This window comes from Tetrahymena thermophila (genome assembly GCF_000189635.1).
Source record: "Tetrahymena thermophila SB210 genomic scaffold scf_8253891, whole genome shotgun sequence".
Taxonomy (NCBI): Eukaryota; Ciliophora; class Oligohymenophorea; order Hymenostomatida; family Tetrahymenidae; genus Tetrahymena; species Tetrahymena thermophila.
This window is the reverse complement of record NW_002475961.1, coordinates 94,073-121,458: the sequence shown is the minus strand read 5'-3', so window position 1 is coordinate 121,458 and position 27,386 is coordinate 94,073. Positions and strand designations below refer to the sequence as shown.

At 20.8% G+C, this 27,386-nt stretch overlaps 8 protein-coding genes across 8 annotated transcripts; 2 read left to right on the top strand and 6 right to left on the bottom strand. All coding sequences in view use genetic code 6, as the record gives it.

The window, feature by feature from the left end:
* Nucleotides 1-655: 655 nt before the first annotated feature.
* On the bottom strand, nt 656-4,017 carry TTHERM_00681830 (transmembrane protein, putative; the record flags this gene model as incomplete). Its single annotated transcript, XM_001027318.2, has 2 exons — nt 656-2,078; nt 2,267-4,017. The coding sequence occupies 2 exons, from the start codon at nt 4,015-4,017 to the stop codon at nt 656-658; spliced, it is 3,174 nt and encodes a 1,057-aa protein (XP_001027318.2).
* A 1,697-nt stretch (nt 4,018-5,714) lies between these two features.
* Nucleotides 5,715-7,825, top strand: TTHERM_00681820 (hypothetical protein; the record flags this gene model as incomplete). Its single annotated transcript, XM_001027317.2, has 10 exons — nt 5,715-5,974; nt 6,043-6,147; nt 6,208-6,318; nt 6,395-6,499; nt 6,712-6,813; nt 6,878-6,982; nt 7,049-7,153; nt 7,210-7,314; nt 7,368-7,475; nt 7,531-7,825. The coding sequence occupies 10 exons, from the start codon at nt 5,715-5,717 to the stop codon at nt 7,823-7,825; spliced, it is 1,401 nt and encodes a 466-aa protein (XP_001027317.2).
* An 817-nt stretch (nt 7,826-8,642) lies between these two features.
* TTHERM_00681800 (WD domain, G-beta repeat protein) lies at nt 8,643-10,894 on the bottom strand (the record flags this gene model as incomplete). Its single annotated transcript, XM_001027316.3, has 2 exons — nt 8,643-9,150; nt 9,564-10,894. The coding sequence occupies 2 exons, from the start codon at nt 10,892-10,894 to the stop codon at nt 8,643-8,645; spliced, it is 1,839 nt and encodes a 612-aa protein (XP_001027316.2).
* An 871-nt stretch (nt 10,895-11,765) lies between these two features.
* On the top strand, nt 11,766-12,823 carry TTHERM_00681790 (hypothetical protein; the record flags this gene model as incomplete). The annotated part of the gene is made up of 3 exons (XM_001027315.3): nt 11,766-12,471; nt 12,634-12,717; nt 12,777-12,823. 3 exons carry the CDS (start codon nt 11,766-11,768, stop codon nt 12,821-12,823), a joined length of 837 nt encoding a protein of 278 aa, XP_001027315.2.
* A 1,596-nt stretch (nt 12,824-14,419) lies between these two features.
* On the bottom strand, nt 14,420-15,712 carry TTHERM_00681780 (peptidyl-prolyl cis-trans isomerase; the record flags this gene model as incomplete). Its single annotated transcript, XM_001027314.3, has 3 exons — nt 14,420-14,805; nt 14,865-14,930; nt 15,049-15,712. 3 exons carry the CDS (start codon nt 15,710-15,712, stop codon nt 14,420-14,422), a joined length of 1,116 nt encoding a protein of 371 aa, XP_001027314.1.
* A 3,691-nt stretch (nt 15,713-19,403) lies between these two features.
* On the bottom strand, nt 19,404-21,325 carry TTHERM_00681770 (Ras family protein; the record flags this gene model as incomplete). Its single annotated transcript, XM_001027313.2, has 3 exons — nt 19,404-20,811; nt 20,872-21,226; nt 21,283-21,325. The coding sequence occupies 3 exons, from the start codon at nt 21,323-21,325 to the stop codon at nt 19,404-19,406; spliced, it is 1,806 nt and encodes a 601-aa protein (XP_001027313.2).
* A 1,875-nt stretch (nt 21,326-23,200) lies between these two features.
* TTHERM_000681769 (Rab-family small GTPase) lies at nt 23,201-24,095 on the bottom strand (the record flags this gene model as incomplete). Its single annotated transcript, XM_012800896.1, has 2 exons — nt 23,201-23,788; nt 23,931-24,095. 2 exons carry the CDS (start codon nt 24,093-24,095, stop codon nt 23,201-23,203), a joined length of 753 nt encoding a protein of 250 aa, XP_012656350.1.
* A 1,603-nt stretch (nt 24,096-25,698) lies between these two features.
* Nucleotides 25,699-26,853, bottom strand: TTHERM_00681760 (kinase domain protein, putative; the record flags this gene model as incomplete). The annotated part of the gene is made up of 7 exons (XM_001027312.2): nt 25,699-25,783; nt 25,869-25,952; nt 26,007-26,096; nt 26,158-26,247; nt 26,574-26,660; nt 26,704-26,753; nt 26,809-26,853. 7 exons carry the CDS (start codon nt 26,851-26,853, stop codon nt 25,699-25,701), a joined length of 531 nt encoding a protein of 176 aa, XP_001027312.2.
* Nucleotides 26,854-27,386: the final 533 nt, after the last annotated feature.

Sequence of the window (27,386 nt, the reverse complement as noted above, 5' to 3'; positions counted from 1 at the left end):
ATCCAGTCACTGATCGATCAATAGAAATGCAAAAGTTTTTTTAGTACATAAGAATTTAAATTTTTTGAGAAATTTAAAAAAAATAATGAGAATATCTTAAAAATATATTGATTCAATCAGGAATAAATATTTAGAATTTATCATTTTGATAATAAAATAAAATATAAATTAATAATAGTAAGTATAAATTTATTTTCATAATTAAATGAAAAATCGTTTTAATAAAACATTATATTTAAAGTAAATAGATAGATAGATAGATAGATAGATAGATAGATAACTAACTACAAACATATTCACTCATTAATAAATAATAATTTGCCTTAAAATAAATTTTAAATTTTTTTACTGAATTTCTTTCAAGGGCAATAAATTTTTTTAAATTAGTTTTTAATCAGTCGGTTAAAAATAAACTCAAAGATAGCATAAAATAATTTTTCATTTAAACATTTACAAGATTAAAAAATATAAATTAAACAATTTAATATAAAATAAGATTCATTTCATTCATATTTTATGATTGGATCATTTTTCTCTTTCTTTTTATGTTCACTTCTAAACTTTTTATTTAATAAATAGGATTTATTATTTAACTACTCCAAAGGTTGATCTTAATTATCATTTAATTAATAATTTTAAAATTAATATTCACTTTTCATTAATTCTTATTAATTTAAAAATTTTAAGAGCTGACCAAGATTGTTTTGGTATTTTTTATTTTGACTTCTAAATTTTATAACTTTTACTAGTAATGTTTATTTACTTCTTTCATCATCTTACCTTAATTTTTTTTTTCACTTTTCCATTCTGATCCCGATAAATTACTAATCCATTAGCGCATTAAATAACTAAGCAATAAAATCCATAACAGTGGAGGCCAAGTAATTATTTAATAAATCTATTAAGTGAGAGGCTATGTAAATAGATTTTCATAAATATAACTAGATATGTTTTAGTTACCTTAAAATGGGCCGCATACTTAACCGTTTTAATCAAAGAATTTTTGATAACTTAACGAATTGAGTAAAAATGAATACAAAATAAAAATAATGAGAACATATGTAAAGTCCTAATTAAATCTATTCTAGATTTAAAACGATTGATATTGGCTGAAGTTAAGTACTTTAGAATTTCTTAGAATCGCATAATTAATCAAGAATTTGACTATAAATAAGAGCAAACCGAAAAGACTGGACCACAAAAAGAACGATTGATTAATAAGAATTAATAGAAATAGTAAACAATCATAATGTTGGTTCTCATAAAATTCAAAATTTTAGCTTTTTTTATACGACTACTTCTAATAAAATATGTGAAATAACTTATTTTTAGAGAACCTAAGTACATTTTTAACTAATATTTTTGCATTTAAAAGAACAAAATATTATATCATAATGTAACTTACTATTTTTTCTGGGCATTCTATTTAAAAACCATTTTGATGCTATTTTGAATTAGGATCACTTTATATGAAATTAAAAGATGTTTTTATACTAGCAAGGAAAGAAAAATCTTGCTTCTGAAAGATTATATTTAAGGTAGAAACTACGAAATAGCAAGATAAAATTAAAACAGAAACTGATTAAATTTTACAAATTTCTTTTAAATTATTTTTGTCCAAATTTAAACATTATAAATCGTTTATCTTACTATATAAAATGCTAACAAGCTCACACATTCCAATAGTCATAAAAGACAGAACTATTCCTTAATAAAATATTTATTCAGAATACTCAAGCGACAATATAATCTTTAAAACAAACAAAGCAGAGAACGTTATTCCAGAGTATATAAATATAAGAAAGTACTTTAAAAAAATCAAAATTTTAGGACTTTTGTCAGCGGAATTAATTTTAATCTTTTTTATTATATACTGTTTCAGATTTGATGAGTACTTTTCTTAAAAATAATCAACCTGCTATTCACTTTTACTCTCTTTAAAATCAAATGAATTAAAAACCAGCTTAAATAAATTTATTTTGTCTTTTCCCTTTGACTTAACTCTGATATATTATCTTTTCATATTAGATAAATTTACTAAATGAGCAATTGTTAACACTAGAATAGTAATAAAAATCCTATTTATTTTAATAAAGTTAAACAATTTTGTCTTAAAATGTTTTTTTAAAATTCTGTCTTAAAGCTTTTAAATTTATTTTGTGAAAATCAAATAAGTAAAAAAAAATAGAGTATTTATTTATTTTTTTAAATTTGTTTTTGAAAACTTTTTTATAGAAAATTTAGTGAAAGTATATAAATAAATTACTAAAAAGCTATCTGAGATATTAACGAAGAGTCATAAGCTGAATAAAAATAAGACTCTATATTTTTAGCATTAGTTTTTTGCTTAAATATAGTTGGAGCAACAATAAATGATAATAGATTATTGATCACCAATAGATTATATATATAGATAGAATTTTTGACATATTATAAGCTATTTTAACAAAAGAATGGCTATCTTTTTAAAGCATTTTATGATAAAAATATTGTTTCATAAAAAATTAATGTGTACATTTTATTTATTTTTGACATAATTTTTTGATTGAATGGAACATGAATAGCAACTAATTTATTGCAATTCTGCATGTTATTCAATTTTTAGTTCATTTCTCTAAGAACAGATTGTTTAAATGAGCTCTTTTTTAACAAAATTTCTTATTGTCTCAATAAAGCGTTATTTTTTTCTTGATTTTTCTTTAGCTCAAGGGATAAGTACTCGTTTTTTTCTTCTTCGGCCCTAAGTCTCTCTTAAGTATCAACAAGCTCTTTTAGAACTTCTTAATAGTCTTTCTTTTTATTGATAATTTATTATTGGGATGGACTTCTATGATGATGGTTTCCTTAGGTTGTAATGATGTTAGGCAAATTTGGATTTGAATATGCTTAAGTACTGTTACTTGTATATTACAAAGCCAAATCGCTAAAACCGATATTGCCATTTATGTTTTCTATTTAATTCTGATTTTTGCTATTTCTTTAACTTGAAGGTGTCTAAACAGAGTTATTTAATTGCAAGCTATTTAATTGATAAGCATTCCTGCTTTAAGGAGTATGAGCATTATTGCTATTGCTAAAATTATTAAGACTTGGATTACTATTATTTTGCTAACTGATGTCACTTATGTTTAAATTATTAGGAAGTTGCAATTTTATTTATTAGTTAATGTTTTCTAAAGAGAGTCTTTATGGCCTCTGCCTATAATTATCTCCAAAAAAATTATTTTCAAGATCATTGTTATTTTTAAGAATATTTGGTTATTTAACATAATCATTTTATTTTTCATTTAAATTTTAGATGGAATCTTATGGAGGAAATATAGCTGTTGAAATTTGAGAGTTATTTCTGTTCAAAATTTAATTTGTAGGTGAATTAAAATTATAGAATATCTGAGGGTTACTTTCATTCATTATAAATTCCAAAGATGGTATTTAATTATGCCTTCTATTTTAAAGCATTTTCGGAGAAGGATTGCTATCTATAATTATATTTGCAGGGCTTTCAATCATTGACTTTGATCTCTCAAACGAAGATTTTTTTAATATAGATTATGGATAGTCTCCATCAGATATTTTTCTTTTCAGAATCAACTACTAACTATTTTGTTTCCTCATTTGTAGAGATTTAAAAGGACTTACATCTTCACACAAAAAATCTGTTTTGCTAAATCTCGATTTTCTTCGGCCCCTATTTATCCTCTACTAAAATGCATTTTCATCTCCTAAATTGACTTCTTGATTGCTGCTTAGATTAAACTTAATGCTTTTTTTTCTTTGAGAATTTATGATTGAGGTAGTAGAACTAGGAATAATATTCAAAAGATCAGAGTTATGAGATTAACTTTTACGCAATTAATGTATCCTTTTGTTATTAGCACTGCTAAATTTATTATTCATTTTCCTTTTTCTTTTATCAATATATTCTTTTTTTGATCCTTACTGAGAAGATGTTTCTGAAGAAGACGAAGATTGCATTTCCGATTAAGATGAAATGCTACTTAATTCACTACTAGACATTTAAAAAGTTAATTTAATTAGAAAGTTGAATTAGTTGTTTTAAATCTATTGTTTCCAAGTTAAAATTTGAATAAATTATAAATAAATAATAACTATTTAAAATTAATTAAGAAAAATTCAAATAAAATATTAGTATAGTAATATATTAGTCTATAATAAATAAATAAATCATTTCAATTAATAATAATAATCAAGTAAAAAGCAATTGTATTTATTCAAATTAAATCTTTTTTTAATCAATTAGTATTACTGAATTCTTATTTTTTATTTATTATGCATATATAATTATAGTGTCAAAGAAAAATTAAAAAATAAATAAATAACATATTTATTAATATAAATTTTTTTAACTAAATAATAGAATAAAAATAAAATCTATCTATCTGGTCTATAAGCAATTTTTGAATCTTAAAGTAATTTTAAATCTTTATCATAATAAATAAATAATAACAAATCAATAGATTTAAGCAATTTCAAAAATATAGCAGTTAAATTCACTCTTTCTATTCAGTAAAAAAATAAAATCCACCTAGCTGTTATATAAACTTATATTGAGTCTGAAAGTAATTTTGGATAATAATCATAAAAAAATAATATAAAATAAATAAATTTAAATATATACTAAAATACAATAATTAAATTTACTCTTTCTATTCAATAAAAAAACAAAAGAATTGATATTTATTTGATTCATTTTCGATATAATTATGAATTTATTTTATAAAATAGCTGAGGAATATAATACCAATATTTTTATTTTATTTAGTTTTTTGTAAATTAGGATTTATGATTATGGCACCAATAAATTTGACTAAATTATTATTAATAAAAAATTTATTGAAAACCCAAATTTATTCATTCTTCTAATAAAAAATAAATATTTAACTTATTTATTTTCTATTTTTGATAAAAATATTGACTGTTAGCTGACAATAAAATAATATACTTTTTAATTAAATAAATGATTGAGTTAATTTTGAATTCTTTTATACAAAAATCTTGATATTTATCATTGTATCTTTATTAAAATATTACACTTTTAATTATAATAAATAAAGTTTAAAGTTTAAAGTAATATCTTTTTATTTCTTGAATTCAAAGTAGTAAATAAAAATAGTATTGAATAATTTATAATGAACGAACTATGAGTTAAATAAATTATAATTTCACTTAAAAACATAAATATCAACTTATGCTATAAATAAAAATTAAAAGTTAATTAATTTACAATTATCAAATAAAATAATTAACAGTTGAGAAAATATAAATATTTATCCTACTTAAAATTAAAGGTGAAGCATACTTTTAATTTTTTAAGATTACAACCACGAATTTTTTATTAGAATAAAACTTTAATTTGGTTAAATACTATAAAAAAATAGGTGTAATTAATTATTACTGGAGATGGTAAAAAAACTATTAAGACTTTTTTAATAAATTTGATGCTTAATAAATATGTGATTTTAAACATATAATTGAATAAGAGTGAGTTTATTATTCACAATATTTAATAATATTTAGTTTCTTAATTACCTCATATAAAGACTAAAGCAATTAATAATTGAATAAGGAATAGATTCAAATAACTACTAAACAAACAAACAAACAAAAGACAAATACTACATTCTTCTACAAATATTTAACATAAAAAAGAAATCTTCTATTTAAACTAAACAATATTTATTCATTTGAAGACTATGAAACTTAAGAGCAATAAACCCCTGGCCAAGCTTGCGTTGTAAGAAAATGGGAGTAAAAAAGATTAGCAAGCTTTATTTAGACAGAAAAAACCTAAATATATAAAATAGATAATTATAGATGGAAAAAATTAACTGGATAAAGTAAACCCTGAATTCGATAAATATGTTTTCAAGGTATTTGATAGAGAAACTCTTTAAGAATGCTCTAAAAGGGGAGGATACTTTGATAATAAGATTGTTTCTTTTGAAAAACCATAGTAAAAATAAATAAATGTTTATTGATTTGAAAAAAAAACTAATAATTAATTTTTGAAATAATAAATAGCGGAGAATAACTTAAAAAGGACTGTATAATTATATCTAAGTTTATTCATTCAAAATGTTTAAAGGTCAAGTAGCTGTAAGTAATTCTTCCAGAGCTCGATATTCAGTACCCATTTTTTAATCTAAAAATAAATGACAGGCGTTTTAATTATTTTTATTTATTAAGTCATAACTAATAAATCGATGTAGATGATGAAACAATATAAAAGCTGTTTACAAGTATTTAAGAGGTTTCTACATCAGGAAAATTAGAACATTTAGAATTAGATTTCAAGAGGTAATAACTTACTTAGTTAATCTGCCAAATAATAAAAAAATAAATCAGACTTTGACTTAATTTAATTAAAAAATAGTTGGAAAAAATGCACTGAAGCTTCTATTAAAAACATTGCAGATTGCCTTTATTCTGTGTTTTAGTAAAGCCCTCATCTTACACATTTTAGTATTAATCTAAACAAGTAAAATTATACCATTCATAATTAACAAAAACTCATTTAATAAAATAACATATCAAACAAATTTATCATCTATCTATCTACCCATTCCAATTTTATTTTATTCCAGTAAATAAATTAAATACATTTAAGTTTTCTTATTACTCTTCTGTTTATTTGAATTCGAATTTTTATTTTTATTAGTTTTACTGATTGTTTTATATTTAATTTAAAAGCTGGAAGGATGTTACAGATATTGGAGCTTGCTAGCTTTCTGAATCATTATAGATGAAAACAAATTTTAAAAGTTTAATTCATTTAAATCTATCTCTAGAAGGGTAATTAAGCTTCTTATAAATGTTATCCTATTGAAGTTAATTAATTTAAATTATTATATTATAGCTGGAATTAATGCACTTCGATTGCTTCTGAAAAATTAATAAATAGTTTAATAGAATTGTCAGAAAAAGCATAAAATTTAGAGACATTTAAATTCAGTTTATGGAAGTAATTTTAAATTTAAATTCATTCTTTGAAGTTGAATAATTAAATCTATTTCCAATAAATACTTAGTTGGGGAAAATGTAATGACAAATCTTGTGAGTTGATATCATAATTAATGCAAACTTTATCTGATGAGTGCAAAAAATTACAATAGATTGATTTTAATTTCTTTGGGTACTTATTTTTGCTTATTACTTAAATTTTACATAATTTATTGAATTATCAAATAGCTGGACTAAGTGTACTGACTAAGGATTGTAAGATTTATGTATGGGAGTGACTAGTTTATTTTAGTCATTGAATGGCATATTAAATTTTAATCTGAACATAAGCGGGTGAATAAAATATAAATTTTTCTTAATTTATGTTTTTTATTTTAATTTTATAGATGGAGAGGCATTACATAAAGAGGAATCAATTTAATATCAAATACATTTAAGGATTGCCTATTTAATTTGCAACCATATTTGGTTGATGCAAATATAACTTTTTCAAAGTATCCATTTAATTTTTGTAATTTAGTATTTAATCGAAACAATTTATCTATTTAGATCAGATAAGGTATTAACAATATGCAGCAAGTACTTGAGAGCTAGATTCATGGCAAGAATGCAATTCATGGCTTTTTACAAATTTTTAGAATGGTAAGTCAACAGCCCAACACAGGTATCTTAGGATCTGTATATTGACACGCTAAACTAAATGAAAGAGCCCTAATAAGAAAAAGTAAAAGAAATTGAAAATAGCAAAGTTTAACTAAAAGCTCAAGTTAAAATGCCTGCCTACATTAAAAATTAAGAATAAAAAAACAACCAGAAACCACAATTAAAGAACATGAAATTTTGAAGAAAATCTGTATGAATAAATAAAAATATAAATCTATGAATTTAGATTTAATTATATTATAATACAATAAATTTAAAAAAAGCTTGACTATACTAAATTATCAATAAATATATTAACAAAGAATTACATTAGTTATTTGTACATATATACATACATAAATTAAACTAAAATAAATCCATTAATGATAACTCTAAATTTCTACTTCATTAAAGCAATTTTATTTAAAAGTTTTAACTCATTAATTTTATAAAAAATATAAGTTTAAATTGTTTGACTCTTAGTCAATAGATATATTATAATAGATAGTCTTTATTTAAAAAAATAAAATCTTAATTTTTAATAGTATTTACCTAATAATTTGTTAATTTTATTAAATCTTATTATTTTTAATAAACTTTTCATAAAATAATCCACAATAATATATTTAAATAGCTAAATAGTTTATTCAAAGTAAAGTTAAATTAAAAAAATAGATTCAATAGACTTAATATTAGTAATTAAATCTAAAGATTCGCATTTAAATTATTTATTTAAATAGAAACCTAGTTATTTATTTTAAAAGAAAGAATGAAAAAAAAGAAATGCTTATTTTTGGCTAAAAGGGTTCCTAAAATCATGAATTAATTTACAAAATTGTTGAAAAAAATGTTTCATTATTTAAGAATTATTAATTATTTTTATATTAATTAATTAATTACTTTAAAATGATATAAATTTAAAATTAAGAGCTTTGCATTATATTTCAAAGTATTATTATTTTTTTTAATTTAACTTAATGATCATTAGTTTTAATGATAAATTATAACAAATTTATATTTCAAACAATTAATACAGCATAAGATGATAGTTAACCTCTAACATCACCCACTAATAGCTTCTAGTTTAATGGACAATAAGTTATTACAGATATGTTATTACTGTTTTTATTATTTATACTATTTATAAGGGTTCCATTTTAAAAGAGGTAAACAAGGATATTTTTACCTACAGCAGCTACAAAATAATTGCTATTTAATTTGCATAATGTACTTACAGAGGTACAAGTACTGCTTTATATAATTTTTAATAGTTTAGGAACTTATTATATTGAATATATCAATATTTTGCCATCTTAACAGCCTGCACAAATTAGATTATTTTTTTCTTCATAAATTAATGATTAAATAGGGAATAGAGAAGCATTTAATCTAAATTTAAATTTTTCATTTTTAACATCGTTTAAATTCCATATACCAATCACTCCATCATCGCTTCCAGTGCATAAATAGTTCTTATCTTCTAAATGAATTACACTTCTTATGTACTTTCGATTTCCTGTTAAAATTCTATTTTTTACAAAATTTGATTAAATTCAATAAAAATAAATTAAAAATTCAATATTTTTTAAATAAATAAATCAATCAATCTAAGTTTTTTATTTTAATATTTTTTTTAAATCAATAATATATTTTTTCTTTATTTCGATATAGCTGTTTATATTATTACATTTTATGTGATTATAAAATAGTCATTTTAATAACTACATAGTTTACTTTTACTTATTTACTTTTAAATTGAGATTAATTTTAAAATTTCAATATAAATTTTTACTTTTTATTATTTAATTTTGATAGTCAATTTTTATTTTAAAAATAAAATATTTTGGGATTGATTTTAAATTAAATCAAAAAAACTCTCAAAATTTTATTTATAATTTTTAAAAATGAAAGTTTTTTTTTGCTTTATGCTAACTATTTACTTTAAGCATTGAGAATTTGTGATATCGTAAATTAGTGTTTTAAAATTATCAGTAGGTCCTGTGCAGATAGCTACTTAATTGGTTGAAATCATGCATAGCAGACATGCTTTTATATTAAGCTAAAATGTGATTTATTTTAGTACATCTTAGGTTTAATTTGCTTTACTTTGACTTAACTATTCGTTTTAACTTAGCTATAGACAAGGGGATGCAGATTAATTTAAAATCCATGACTAGACTAATTTATCATCTCCACATGATATCAGAATGCTTTTAGAGTAATGAAAAGGATTATTGATTGAGTATTCTTGTAAAGCTAATGAACGAATCCATTGGGTATGAGCTTTTAATGTTTGGAGTTCTGCTAAGTTGTGAATATCTCTTACAATTATGTTGCAATCGTATGAAGCAGTAATGATTTGATTTTATTTTGCATTAACAACTATTGCTTATACAGGCATGTTGTTTTTGTGACAGATAATTTAATCTTCTTTTTGAAACAATGGCTATAAAGTATCTAAGAATTTATTTGTTACTAACTTCGTTTTATGAGCTGATTATGAGCAGAATGTTATAAATTTTTTAATGTTCTCAAAACTTTCATACAAAAGTTATGAAGATTTGTCCAATTCTTTTTCGAGGACTTGCTAAGAAAATTCATTAAATGCAATTACCTCTTTGTGAATATTTTCGAATTTCCTATAAATATTAGCGTTTGCTTAGTTGATTTAATCAAAATTGTTTTTTTATTTAGCTGATTTAGGAGTAATCAATTAAGAATTTCTGAGCATCGATGAGCTAATTGACATAACTGTCTTACTATTCTCTAGCTGATAATCGGAGTTTTTAGTTGTTTAATCTGGTTATTAAATGATGAATTCTCCAATTAACCTTTTTAAAGATCCTATATCTTGTTGCTTTTTGACGTCCTCAATTAAATTTCTTTGGGAGTTTAATTTAACTATCTTAGCATGCATTTATTAGTATTATTTATGTAGGTGTTCAAAAAGTTGCGTTGTTTGATTAACTACAATGTCTATTTAGCGTATAACACTTTCTTTTAATTATCTGAACAGCTTATTACTTCTCTGAAAGTTATTTTCTAATTCCTATAAAACTTTAGAAGAATTTATGCTTTATAATACATTTTCATCAGGCAGTTTATTTTACAATTTATTCAGAAACTTTTTTAAAAAAATAGGTTTTTGATGAAATGATGGATGCTTTGTACAGCACTCTTAGCATAATATATTCTACTAACAAGATTAATCTAAGCAAACATTTATTTTATCTAGGCTAAGAGTATAACTGTTGCACTATAAGCAGTTCATTTATTTAATATAATCCACTCTATCTTAGTTATTTATTGATCAGAAAATTTGTTTAATAAATTCTTAATTTTTAATCAAACTTATGGCTGGGTGAGCAAGCTAAGATTTTAGTTATAATTATAGAAGCTTTATGTATAATATTTATAAAAGATAATGCAACAATTAAAATTTAGGATTCTATTCATTCTAGTTAATAATTATTTATTTCTTACAAATTTTAATTGTTCAATGAAATTATTTTAGAATTAAAAATTTTATATATAAACAAATTATTCGTTTCTTAAGAATGTTAAAAACCTAAAAATAAAATCCTTATTTTCTTGTAATTATTGTCAAAGCCGAGTGGCGCAATGGTAGCGCAGCAGACTTCTAATCTGAAGGTTGTGGGTTCGAGTCCCACCTTGGTTGCCATTTTTTATTTTAATATTTTTTTAATTTAAATTTTTAATTTAAAATATGAATAAGATTTTATCTAAATTTAATTATAAGAATACTAAAATTATTTAAAATAGAATTAGGAAATACATTTTATTTTAAATTTGTTAACTAGTCTTTATTTATTTTGCTGTGCTATAACCATAGTTTACATGTTTAACGCTGTTTTAAATTGTAATATAAAATATGAATATGATTTAATTTTAGAAAAGTTGCTTAGACAAATTAAAGTTATTTAATTTATAAAACCAACATATTTAATTGATAAAAATAAAATGTATTTGATTTATTGTTAAATAGAAGGGAAGGCATTTTATTAATTTTTGATAAAAAAATAACTAATATAAAAACTAATTGAAAAAAGCACATTTAGATAGTGTTGAAATATTAAACTAATATAGTAGGATAGGTTTTAAGTGTAGTAGCAAAAAACAAAATGTTAAAAAATTAGGGTTTGATTGAAAGTCTCGGAGCATATAAATTGCCAAATTGTACTTAAGAAGCTCATCATGGGGATCATTAATTGAGTGAGTTTTGCATGGAGGATGGCTGCTCAACTTAGCTTGTTCCCGTTTGTGCGTTTTGCAAATTCATCAATCATAAGAAAAATAAACATGATATTAAGCCTGTAAAACTTATTTTTGGAGAACTAATTAAGGATTTGGAAGAGAAATAGTTAGATTTCGAAAAGTAGAATTCTGGAGAAGATGAAATCGAAAAAGATTTGAAGAACATTGCTAATGAATTAGCCGCTACAGTAGAAAAATGCAATTAAATGATTGAACACATTAATCTCAACTTAGAAAAATATCGTGCTCTTGTTCGCAAAGAACCTTATGAACGTATTGCCATCAGAAAGCTACTTAGAGAAGTCTTTAAGAGCAACGAAAGTGAAGTTATTCTCAGAAAGAATGTTGATGAACTTAGATAATACACCAGAGTTGATGAAGATGGTTTGTTGAAAGTAAACGATGCCGTTTCCTTAACAGCTTTAAGAGATGGTCAATAAAAGACTTAGCTTTTCATAAAAAATATGTAAGCTCCCTTGAAGACTCTAGATGAAGTGAGAAGCTACCTTGACATTAGCATGTAGCAATTTTTCCTTGAGTATGATTCAGAGGATATCGTTAGCGACAAAGGAGGTAATTTAATATTTTACAAGTCTTTTTAATATAAATTTAATAGCAATAATTATAATAATTTTTTCTATAGTTTACATAAAAAAATTGGATATTTCAAAGTTTGAAAATAACAATTAATGAAACCTCCACATATAATAATTTTTTTTATTGATTAACAATAAGATTATACTCCTCAATAGTAGTTTGAGTATTCAAAGAGCTTTAGTAAGAATCAAATGCAATAAAGATTGCAAAAGAAAGAAGAAAGTAAATAATATTTATCAATAATCAAACCTAAGATATTTGGTTTATTCTAATAAAAATAGGAAAGAAAGAACTCGAAAAGCAAAGAGATGTAAATACAATTTAATGAAAATATTCAATCTTAGTAATATGTTTATATCTGATAGTATATCAAGCATTAAATGGACAAGCATGTAGATGATATGGTAAAATAAAAATTTATGATAAAATAAATCTAATCAATATTTTCCTATATAAAATTATCTTCAATTAGTGTGACAATAAACATTGCAGCTTCGTAGATGTAAGTTCAAAAATTTTTAACATTAGCTAATTTTAAATAATTTTTTTATAAAATAGATTGTAATTAATTCGTTTAGATTTAAAATTAAATTTATTTTTTACTTATAAATATATTTAAAACAAATATTCATTTTAAATTGACTCAATGTGTTATGAAAACATTATATTGAAACACTTAACAACAACAAACAGCCAGTAAATTTGAGATTATTTAGAAAATTAAAATATTAAAAACTTATTTAAATAAAATAGTATGTAAAATTAATTAAATAGCAATGCATAATAAAATATAAATATGTTTTTGAATTAACTTTGCCAATTAGAAAGTAAATTAATTAATTATTTTTAAATTAAAATGTTTAAAATTATTATTTTTTTAAATTAGATCAAAGTAAATCATTTCAGTAAAAATATTGAAAATTACAAAATGTTTTTTTCAAATTAGTATGTAAAACAATTAAATTTTGGCATTTCTGACATGTATTAATTTTTTGGTCTTAAATTTCAAATTAGTGGGTAAGATTTTCATTAATAAAAAAACATTTGCTTATTAAAAATTATAATTATTATATAGAAGGTAAATTTGATTTAAATTAAGCTATTTAATTTATTCTCTTAACAAAAAATGACTCATAAATAGACAGTAAGTTTTTTGATTTAAATTAAAATTATTTAAACACTTTTTTTAAATAAATAAATAAATAGTTGGTAAAAATTCAATTTAATAAATAAATGTTAAATAATTCATTTTAATGATAAATAAAGTGGTTCGTAAGATTATTTTTGATTACATCACATTCAAAGTTTCACCATTTTTTTATTTTATGACCTATTACGTAGAAAGTAAGATTTAATTTTATAAAAACTATTAAAAAATAATTTTGTATAAATAGGAAGTAAGCTTAATTTTAGAATAGTTAGTTATTAATTTATTCAATAAATAAAGAGAGTAAATTCTTTTTTAGTCATGCAATTCATTAACTAAATTCGTTGATACCTTTAAATACAGACAGTAAAATATATATAACCTAGTTTTGTATGATAAATATTTATTGAAATAAATTTAGGACGTAATTTCGATTTTTGATAAAAGAGAACAACAAAGTTTTATATATTACCAAATAAATATCAGTGCCCAGATGGAAAGAAACTTAATTTGGAAATGGAAGGAGTTATGCAAGAGTTAAGAAGATATTAGTGAATAATTAATTATTCTTAAGTATTCTTCATAATTTTAATTATTAAAATCGATACTTTCGAATGGAAGTTCATTTAAATTTCTAAAACTATGTGCTTAAAATGTATATTTTATGTATTAGTTAGTTTTAATCACTTTATCGTAAAATAAATTAAATAATATTTTTTATATCTACGTTTAACATTGATAATATAAATAAATAAATACATAATTAGTAAGCTAATCTCATATTATATCAACAATTTGTATTTCAAAATACAAAGACTAAGATGATTGTTAATTTTAAAGGATATTATTATATTTTGAGTTATTTATCAAATTTTTATGGCATATAATCAAAGATTTTTCTCCTAAACTCATTTCAGGAATAGCCAGTTCCCAACCTTTAATGACTTCTCCAATACCAATTGTAAATATAAAAGGGTTACCTTCTTTGTTTTGATCAAGCAAGTTGAAATCCTCATCATAAATTTTGTAATTAATTTTTACTTTTTATTTGTATAAAGGGAAAGTTTTTTAATCCCCCTTTTCCATTATTTTCACTTTGAAGTAGCTCTCATTACTTAACTTCATTCCAACCTTTTGTGGGCTTTCTAAAACAGCTCTCATCCCTAAACATTATTTTAAAATATTTAACTTCTCATTTTATACAATTAGCATATTTGTTTACTTTCAATTTACTAATCAATACAACTGCTATTCGTTGAGTAATCAGATTTCTTATCACTAGAAGGATCTATTTTGATAATGAAATATTTATTTAAATTTTTAGAAGCCCTTAAAATTTTAAGTAAAAAGATTTTTAAATTCAAGCTAAAATAATTAAAAAAATATATTAATAAGTAATTATTTACTACTACCAAACTGTACACCTGTGTAAAAAATAGAATTTTAATGAGCTGTATTTAAATCATTTATTATATAAGAATATAACTACTCTAGTTTTGAATAATATTAGTAATATCTTAGTTAAAGTCTATCGAGCTTTTCATTATTTCTGAACTAAAAAGAAAGATTACCATCTGGTTATATTTATATATATTAACTTAATTGCATCAAATTTAATCTAATATTTTAAGTGCAATCATCTTATTTAACATTTTTAATTATATTTTCTACAGCTTTTATTTCAGGAGCAAGGTTTACAAATGTTTTTTTGTGTTTAGAAGTTGACATGGCTATATTTTCTGATATTTCTAAACATTTGTTTCCTAAATTTTTAAATTGTCTTGCAAGTAAACTTATTTCATCTGAGCAAACATAGTTTGTAGGATTTAAAATAACTTCTTCCTATACTAAGCTTTCTAATTAGCAAAAAAATGCTTGAATTGGCATAACATAATGCTAATTGCATGTATTCTATTTATCATATTAACAAAGAGGACAATTTGGCTAAAATTATAAAATGCAGCCATCTTAAACACATATTTAATTAAGATTTGAATTTTTATGTATTTAGCATCTCATAGGCTGCTATTCTTACTCATTAAAAAATTAGAATTTTTTTGAACTACTCATATATAATAATTCTATTTACTTATTTATCAATTAATTTAATAATAGATAGCACTTATTAATTAAATTTTTTTGAAATACTTTATTTATTTAGTGTGTGTGTGTAAAACAAACAATCTTAATTTACTTACTAATAATTATTATTAAATTAAATAATTTTTACCATTAATTTTTAATTCAATCTTAAATTACAATTCATTTATAATTTTTTTTGCATCTTCTACTATTAATTTAATTTCAAAAATCTGTCCTAAAAATTATTGATATCATTCTTTATTCTAACTTCAAAATAAATAATAATCTATTTAAATTTTTTGAAAATTTCTGAATATTTTAAAATGCTATTTCAAACTAATATAGACTATTTTATTTTAATTCTACTAATATTTTTTCATAAAAGAAAATAATTTGAAATTTAAGATTTTATAAAATTATATATTTATACTTCTTTGTTTAGTTTGATATAAAAACAAATTTTTTTCTGATAAAACTATTTCCATAATAAACTCCTGATTAAATATGTTTCAATATAAGAATACTAAACATTTTTTAAAGTAAAATATTTCAAAAAATAAGAAAGTATTATTAATTTAATTTGAAATAAATTAATTCATTCTTACTTTTATTTGGAATAACCTTAAAACCTCAATTATTTGATCATAATAAAAAGCAACTAACAAAGAACACATATATTTAGCAAGTTTTAAATAATAGACATTTTTCAACGTAAGTATATGAGGAAAAAAAGTAAATAAAAATTTATATTAAAAGATAAGTATAAAATTTAAAATTAAGTTTTAAATAGCTGAATGAATGATTGATTATTACATTTGTATTTTGTAATCCATAAATTTAATCAATTATTTAATACTGTAGTATCTATATAGTTAAGATTAACTTAACCCATAAATTTTGACCATTTTAATTAGTATCAATTGAAATTTAATTTTATATGTGTTCAAAAGTTTGTTATATTAATAAATGTGAGATATATTTCTATTTTTAGTATGTTTAAAATGTATCTTTAATTATTACTTGAAAAATTTTTAATTTAAGGGTATTAAATTAAGATGTTTATGTTTGTCTTCAGAAGTTTGTATTAATATCTTTGATCTTAATCATTTATGAACTAAATTTTTTCTTTAAGTGAATTATTTTTTATTGTTAAACTATTTTATAGCCATTTAGAGAATTTTATTTTTTGGTAGCAAATAAATATTTTTAATATAATTAAATAAAATGTTAAGAAATTAAAAACAGGTTTCAGACCTGATCAATGAAAAATATAAAAATTGTTCAATCAAACATTTAATTAATTTTTCAATTAATCAATCTAATTTTTTTAATTTAATATAAACTTAAATTAAATCTTTTTGATTTATATTACATGTAATTTATCTATAATTTATATTTTTAAATAATACAATTTAAATTCTTAGCTACTGTTGTAAGTATTTTGTAAATATTTTAAAAAACAACACCTATCTGAATTATATTAATTTGATACTTGCTAATTATAATGAAGATACAAAAATTACTAATAGAACAAAATATTGATATCATTTTATCAGAAAACATATCTGAAGTTAGTGAAAACATATAATTTACTATTAATAATAAAAAATTTTGCTTAATTGGAAAAAAAAATGCCCTAATTAGCATTATATTACTGGTTAAGAATAGATTACAATTCCAATCAAATTCGAACGGATTATAAAATTAATATCATATTCACTTTTATCACCTTAAATAACTTTTAAAACAAAATAAATTTGCACTTCACTTTAGCTTAATGGTAAAAACTATACAAAAAAAGAAAAAATTTCTAAAAATTTGATATTTTTATAAATTTAATAACAAATTTTATTTAATCAAATAATGCATTCTCCTTTCCTATTTTAGATTATTTTCATGTTATCTAGAATCTTTTGTCTACTTATGTGTTTTCATCATAGTTAAAGAATGTTAACTCCCTTTAGACTCAGCTTCCATCTAAAATTTTAATTATTTTGTATTATTTATAATAATAATTATTCAAATAATTCCTATTAAATTTTAAATGAAATGAAAATATTATGAAATTTAATTGAATTTTAAAATTTTATTAAAATAAATAAAAATGAATTAAGAAAAAATCAGTTAAAATCTAATTTAATGTAAGAAATAAATTAAACTTAATTATTAAAGGTTTAATTTTTAATAAGCACAAATTAACACATTTATATATAAGTCATTAATATTAATTTAATTTTTAATCATATTATTTTAAATAAAAAAATCACAAGAATTTACTAATTTTAGCAAAAAATTGATTAATTTTTACTTCACAATTTTTTTTAACTCTGTGTAAAAAGAGGCTATAAATTCAAATATGTTAAAATCTTAAAATAAATCCTTTGATTTGATAGGATTGACTTTTCTTTACAAGTAATATAAGCTATAAAATTGCTATTAAATTAATTTTAGTAATTTAAAATATAAATTAAAGGAAAGAAATATATCTTCTTTTAGATCTTATTTTCTAGTAATTTAGATTGTTCTATAATAACATGAACCCTATTTTTTTTTTAAATTATGATCATATTATTTGGTTTTTCAACTATTGTTTATCATAGATATAGAAAATATTATGTTTTTTTCTTTTATATATTTCCGCACTCTTTTTTTATAGCTATTTTCAGAAAATTATTTCTAGAGTTAGAAATATAGACTTAGTAGAATAATAAATATTATTTAATATAATATTAAAAAAATTAAAATAAATAAAAAAAAGGTTTTGAAACAGGTTTCGAACCTGATAGAAGAAAAAAATAAAAAATGTTTAATCAAAGATTTAATTAATTTTTTGATGAAGAAATTTAAATTTTTACATCAAACATTTAATCTTGAATTAATTATTTTTTTTACATTCAAAATGAATGAAAAAAAGGCTTAACTCGAAAAATTAAATGTTTGATTAAAAATTGAGATTTCTTCATCAAAAAATTAATTAAATCTTTGATTAAACATTTTTTGCTTATTTTTTTTGTTAGTTCAGGTTCGAAACCTCTTTCGATACCTTTTTTTATAATTTTAAATATACATTAAATTTTTTAAATAATATTTATTTCCTACTATAGAAATAATTATCCGAGAATAGCAATATTAGTAACATTTCAATTTTTTATTTTTTTAGAATTTTATTTTTTATTATGAAAAATTTCAGTGATTTTTTCACTTTTAGAAAATGGTTTTTTATTTATTTTTTATACAAAAATAATTTAAAATAATTCTACCTCGTATTGTTGGTTTAAATGGTGAGAAAATATATTATAAGAATATAATTTTTATGAACAAAAGTAAATCAGATAGTAAAATTATGTTTATGTAAATGGAAATATCTGTTCTCACATAATTAAATATCTTAAATTAAATTAAATAATTTAATGAGTAAAATAAAAATAAAATTTGTATAATTCATAAGAAGTTAAAATACTTTAATTTTAATTTAAAAAAATAAAAGTACTTAAGTTAACTTAATCAAAAATGGAGATAAATAAATATTTTTTATTTAATACTTTTAAAAAAATTTAAAAAATAAAAACATAAACTAAAATAGAATAAAAACTTAAAAAATTAATTTTTTTAAAGATATAATTAATTAATATTGTTAACTAACTAAAACAATTATCCATATTCACTAAACTTTAACAAATCACTTATTTTCCTTGCTTTGTAATTTATTCTAAAATGCTTTAAACATTAAAATTCGTTATCTTTTATATTCTTTTGAATCAAAATCTATTTCCTTTCTTTTGCTTTTTCTAACTTCTTTTTTTTAAAGAATTATATTTATACCTTGCAAAAAATCTTCTTCATTTTCAAAATTTGATATATATTATGTTAAAATTTTATTATTTTTTAGTTCTTTGAATAGCTAAAATAAATTTTTTTTTGCTCTCTATTTTTTATCTTAATATTCTTTTTCATGTTTTGTAAATAATTATGTAAATACCTCTGGAATATTTTGTAATTCTTAAATTATTTACTTTAAATCTCTATATACCCATTAGTAAATATTTTTGTACTTTCTTTTTTCATCTATCTCTTAAGGTAAATTATTTTAATGTTATGTACTTAAATTACCTTCTTCATGAACATTATTATCGGTCATTTCTATATTTTATTATTATTACTATTAATTAGTTTCATATAAAGTACTTGTGTTATTTGTACACACATTACGCTATTGTCCATAGCCTGAGTTATTTTAAAATTGTAATAATTGAATATGCTAATTAATTTAATTATTAATTTGCTAGTTAATTTATTAGGCGTCATAATTTTATTAATTATCTTTTTCTTAAGGATTAATATTTGGATTACAAATTGGTTATTCTTCCTAAATTTATGAATTTTCAACAATCATCTAAATATTCTACTGATAGCTGTTATTGTTATTTAATGTTTCGTCTAATATACCCTCACATGCATTTTAATGTAAATTATTATATGATCTATCAAATAAATCATTACTATTTGATGATGAGTTTGTTTGATTTTAATGATTGTTAAAATATGTTATATTACTTACTTAATAAGTACTGATTGAATTTGAGTTTGATTAATTAGAAGAATTGGTATTACTAAATTTTGCCAAACAAGATTAAATACTCATTTAATTGTTTTAGCTGTAGTTATATGCAAATTGATCATTATTAGAATTATTATTTAATTGATTAACTTATTTATAAGTTTATTATTAATTGTTGTTTTACACCTAATTATATTTCACTTTATTATTGCTTTACAATTAACCATAGTTACTTGTTGTATATTGTTCTGACTTCTTTTATTATTCTTTTGGAATTTTTTAAACTTGCACTGAGGTTTTATTATTTTGATCAGAGTTGATTTCAGATTAATTTTCAAAGTGCTATTTGTTTTTAGAAGAATTGAGCAAAGATAAACTCTCGTTTTCTAAATTAGTTTGATTGCTTAATTATTGATTTCCTAAATATTCAGATTATTATTCTATAGGATTATTGTAATCTAGACCATCATCTGTGAACTCATCTGAACCAGGTTTGAAGGAATTGTCATCTTATGTTGTTATAACTTAACTATTTTATTATTATATGAACTCATTCATATTTGGTTAATTGAGAAAGTTTTATATTAACCTAATGTTCACTATAAAATTATCTATATATATCAGCTTATCTTTTAAAGTGTGAATCTACTGTTTTTCTTTTTAATTCAATTCATTATATTCATTATGAAAGTCTACTAATAAGTTATTATCATTTACTTATATCTAATTCATTATTCTTTCAATAATGTTTTAGCTTTGTCCCTATTCTTATTCTCTTTAAAGCTATTGGATTATTTTATCCTTACTTTTAGATGATATTGATTAAATGAGCCCCATGATGCATTGCAAGCAATCGTTTGTTTTAAAAAAATTTTCAAATTTTTTGTTTAATTGCTAATACTCCTCTAAAATGAAAGTATTATTAGAACATTTTGAGTCTAAACCTATTTTATTTATCATAAAAAAGCTTCTATTTAATTATAACAGATTATTTATGTACTTTGACTATGATTATCGCTTTGAAACTATGTTGCCGAATACATTTTAGTTAATTTATTTATCGTTTCTATACTTTGGTACTTATTTGCTCTTTCTATATCTTATTTTAATCAAATTTTACTATTAGTTATCTGTTCTTTCTGAAATGTAAATATTGATAAATTCTAACTTTTTTTTTAAAAAAATATTAAATTGTCTACTTATAATAATTTATCAATCAAAGTGAGTTTCCTAATTATGTAATATTCTAAAGTTCTAATTTTTATAATTTGAATATTAATTTCTTTAAAAATTGTAAATCATTTTAAAATAAATTAATCAATCATTTAAAGCACTTAATCTCTTTATATTATATCTATTGCTAATCCTGTAATTAAAATATCACGAACTGTTTAGGTACATACAGATGGTCATATTTCCTTTAGTTTTTATGAATTTAATCTAATTTTACACTTTCTATTTTTTAATTTTTTTATCAACCTATTTTTATTAAATTTTGAAAAAATTTTTTGAAAATTGAATACCACACAATACTTTCATTAACTTTTGAATACAACTACTGTTATCTACCCTCCCTCCAAATTTAATTTTTTGTTAATATTGAAACTAAAATTTATTATGGTTAAATTATTTAGTATTATTTAGAATATAATTTTAATTTTGAGGCTAATTACTCATTTCATAATCTAAAAACAATAATATACTTTAAAATTTAACCTACAATTTTCAATTGAAATTTAAGTAAAAAAATTCTAAAATAATACAAATAATAAAATGAGCAAAACATTTTTTAAAAGAAGAAAATATATTTGTCAAATATATATTTCTATAATGATTAAAATATTAGTTTAATTGTAAAAAAAAATTATTCAAAATGCTTAATCTGAATTAAAGTATTTAATTGGGATTTTATTGATTAATTAATTAAAATTAATAAAACATGTTAAGCTAAAATTGTATTTTATTAAATTTTTGTGTTAAAAGTTAATTTGAATGTAAATTAATTTAAGGTAAATAAATATTCTAGATACTTCTCTTAGGAAGTTAAATATTTTTTAAGAAATAAATGGCAATTTATTTTATTAAATATATAAATTGTTAATGAGCAAGATAAATGAAGAATTTATTATATGGAAAGTATTATTTTAATGAAAGTGTTTATTTAAACTGTAGTGGTCATTTTTATTATATTTTATCATTTTTATTTGAGTTCTATTTAACCCATTTTTTTGTTTGTTTTAAGATGTTATTTTTTATTATTATTTTTAAACATTTTCTAAATTCATGAATAAATATTTATTATTGTTTGTCTTTTTTCTAGTTATTTTTTACATTTATTCTAGAGTTTCTCATTTTTCAAGTATCCTGATAAACTAGCTTTATTCGCATCCTATCATTTAAATATTAATATTTTATGCTTGCATGTATGTTTATATGTATTAATTAATTAAAAGCCCTATTTTTAAGTGATTGGAGTTTAAAGGTGGAGATTTACAAATTAATTATTAAAAAAAAGCAATCAGCTTTAAGGTGGAACTAATTTAATCTATTTACTGCTACTAACTATTAAAAGATATCTTTATTAATATTAAGATAAGGAGACTTTGCGAAGTATTAATTTTGTTTGTTCTTTTTTTTAATATTTGATATGACAGTAATTAAATTTAATTAGATTTTATCACCTTTACTATAACCGTGCATTTAGAAATACCAATTACTTTAATTATTTATTTGTTTTCAATTATCAAGCATTATGAGTAGTCAGCAGGTAGGCAATGAGGGAGATAATTATTAGCTATCTAGCTTACTAGCTTATATTAAATCTTTTTGAAAAATGAGCTTTTGTTCTGAATAATTCAATATAACTTTAGGTTGGTAAATTATATACATAATAGCAAATTTTTTAAATAAAAATTAAATCAACAATTGCAGTTAGATTCTTTACCAGCAGTTTTTTTGAGGTTATTGCTACTTGGGTTTTTTAAAGTGACACTTTGACGATTTGGATTTTTTGCAGGCTATTTCGCTTCTTCCTTTTATACTGACTCTTCTTATACAGATCCGCTTGTTAAATCAGTATCTTTAGGCTTTGAAGCCTTAGGGAAAAATTTATTTTTAATGTCATTTGCCATCTTATCGAATGCTTCTATTATATTAGATCCATCAAAAGCACTTACTTCAAAGTAGGGTAAACTATTTTGCTATGCGAACGCCTAAATTTTATCTTCTTAAACCTACCTCTTCTCTTTCAAGTCTGATTTATTACCAACAAGGATGAAAAGGGCGTCATTTGATTTCTCTTTGCAAAGATTTATCCAAGAGTTTTTTATAGACTCAAAAGAGTTTTAATTGCATATATCAAATATAAGAATAATTCCATGTGTTCCCTTAAAATAATTACTAACTAGTGCACGATATCTTTCTTACCCTGCTGTATCCCATATATACAGCTTAATTAGTTCATTATCAATTACTATATTTTTAATTTTGAAGTCAACCATCGTAACCTATATTAATTTAAATAAATGATGTGACATTCAAAATATAAGGATTCATAAAAATGCTTTAGTATTTGTTTTGAATGCATTAACAAAGTGCTAAAACCTAATAGAAGGTAGTAATTAATATGCTAGCTTAATCAATAAATACCTTTAACTCTGAGACATCATCAGGGAAGAACTCTTCTATATACATCCAAAAGATACTAGTCTTTCCAACACCTGAATCACCAACTAAAACAATCTTATACTTGTTATCGTTAGTCCAAGTAAAAATTGTATCTTTAACTGTACTTTCTTTTGTTGAACCGTTCATTACAATGCCTTAAACCTCTAATTCTTTTATTATTAAGACTTTTAACGCTTCCCTTAATATTTTTGTAATTTTTTATCTTATTTTACAGATTGTTTTTTTTTTGATTAAATAAATTGCAGATTTTGTTTATTTGATTTCTTAATCCCAAAAACAAACAAAGACTTCAATTATTTATGAATTGGTATATGTATATTATTAGATATTTCTAAAGCACTCTCTGCCGCTAAGCATATAGATAGACTATCCAGTTTCGATATTTTAAAAATGAATAATCTAATATTCTGGTTATTGTGTAGTTTTCATTGAAGAGTAAAGCAAACAATATCTTATGACTCATTTTCTTTTATTTGATTTTTCAATTAGTCTAAGATATAAATACACAAACAACATTTATTTTTTTTTTGGATTATCTTGAATGCATACATTATCTATTCAAAATTTTCTGGTGGCTGTAATGAATTTTTGAATTATTATTTTACCTCAGTTTGTTGTAAGAATTAAATAAATTATGTTTATAAATGATGTAATTTTTCATAGATTCTAAATAAATTAAATACAACCTAAAATAATTTATGTTGCGATCAATATTCCAAATCAATAACACATTTCTAATAATGTATATACATTTATTCTACCATCCATTTAAAAGTTTATTTTAAATACAAACTTAAGCATTTTCACATTTTTATTGATTTTCTAACAAATAAATTTCAAAAATAAATAGGCGATTATCACAATTTAAATTGTGTGGTCAAATTTTAGTAGAATGATATTTAAAATGAATATAATTTTTTATCAGTTTAACTTTTTATTTAGTGATAGTAATCAATCTGTGCAAAATTAATAAAAATTGAAAGGGTTATTTATAAATTATCTTGCTTAAAATAATAGGTTTTAACATTTTAAGTTATCTCTCTTCTGTAATCTCATATTTGAATCATAAAAATAAAGAGTGTTTTTAATAAAGAAAATGATCTTTAATAATTTATTTAATTGATATAATTTTATGATTATCTTAATAAAAAAATTCTAAAAATAAATTCATTTATAATAAATAATTGATGATGTAAAATCTTTTTTTATTTTAATTAAACATTTTTAATTTTATTTTAATTTTTTTATAATTTGATAAAAGCTTTTATAAGTAAATAATAAAATTTATATTCGAATCATAAAAAAATATGATAACTTAGCTTGATTAATGTCATATTAGATTTTTATATAATTAAAAATACCATTATCTTACTTTTAAAAAGTGAATATACTTTAAAAATAAACTAAAAAATTAATACCTTAAATCTTTTTTGTGAAGGTTAAATGAAACAAAAGTTTCTTTTGTCTCCTGGTCTTAAGATAATTTTTTCAAAATTTCACCAAAATTTAGGTTTAAAGAATTTAATATATGAGAAAATACAATAAATTGAAAAAATTAAATGATAATCAAAATAACTAAAAAAAATTAAAGAACGATACAATCAATTTAAATTAATATTTTAATTAATTTTGAGTCAAAACAAAATTCATTCAATAGTAAATTAGCTAGCATATTAGTTACTATTTATTTTTAAATTTAAATTTTTTTAGCACATTTTATATTCTAAAATCAGTAAATGAGCTTTAAATCAACAAGCTTTATAATTTTTTGCAAATATCTTCTAAGAAGTCTCTTATTAAGAATTGCATTATGTCTTTTTTAATACAATTTAATTTTAATTAAATTAATTTTTTTAAAAGTAAAATAAATAATTTTAATCCAAATAAATATTGTTTTACGATAAGTTAAGTTTTAGACTTGTAAGGCTTTAGCACTTTTATAGACTTATACATAATTCTTATGGGCAACTTATATAATTACGCCTATAATTAATATTACTCATTATGTATAAAAATAAACTATAATATTATTAATACGTTAGGTCAAGATTCAATATTCTAAGATTGGAACAATTTGATAAATATTAACCAATCTGAGTTACTCCTTGATTTTAAATGTGATTAGCTCTTTTCATTTTTTATTAATTTTTATTTTTAAAATATTCAATTAAAAATTTAGATATTTTACTGCATAAATAATAGAATATTTTCAAGTTTAGGACAAAGAGACAATGATTATGCTACTGCACTTGCTTCCGAATTTGAGATTTTATTACTCCTTTATATTAAAATAAATTTTTATGTCATAGAATTATTTTAAGACCCTTTCAAAATTGCAAAGATATAATTAAAAATTAAGAATTAATAATGAAATAATTATTTATTTTCCAAATAATTCTTAAATTACAGTTTATTTTCTCACTTCTTAATCTCTTTTATATGAAAATGGTTAGTTAAAAGAGTAAAAATTTAAAAAATAAATATTAAAAAAATTTATGTGGTAACAATTTATTGATTTCTTTCAGTAAATATGTAAATAAATTTACTCTTTAAATAATATTTTAAAATAATATTCAAACATAACAAAACAATTTTTAATTTTACCTAATTTGTATACTTACTTCAACCAAATTTGAGCACTTTTGCAATCCCTATGAAAGCTAAATAGTCTTTGAATTATCTAATTTATATCTTATAATATTTTAAGTTCTATATTTTTTGCATATTAGTTTACATCAGAAAGATATTCAAATTGATATGTGAAGAAAAGTCAGACTTTAAAAACTTTTGATATAGAAAATTAAATTTACATACTTCATTTATTAAAATTATGAATTACATCATCTAATTCAGAAAATCTAGTGACATCTTTAGCATCCACCATTTTTATGTTATTTTCAATATAATTAAATTATTTCAGACTAATTATTTTTGTATATTTATTTATCATTTAAAAATTTTCCACTTTTTTTGCTGTCTTTAAATGTAATCAAAATAAGCAAATTTGATAATTTTGACAATAAATATAACAACTAATTTAGCCAAATCAAATCAAACAAAAATTGAAACTAAGAATTCATATAGCTAAATAATGCAAAAGTAAATTAAAATATTTTACTTTTTAAGTTAAATTTTTCTTTAAAAATTGATTAATCGCACAATTATTTAATATATATAAAATCTAGATAAAATTCACATACAATATACCTAAAATGAATGAAACACAAACTAAAATTTCAGTAATTCCTTATTAAAAAGATTAAATTTTTGACTTTAAAAATAACAAACAACTCTATTATTTTTTTAACTACTTTAATTTTTATTTCACTAGAATATTTTGTAAAAAAGATTTGTTTTGAAATTTCTAATTTCTAATAATTTGAATTTTTTTTAGATTGATTGACTGAATTTATTTTG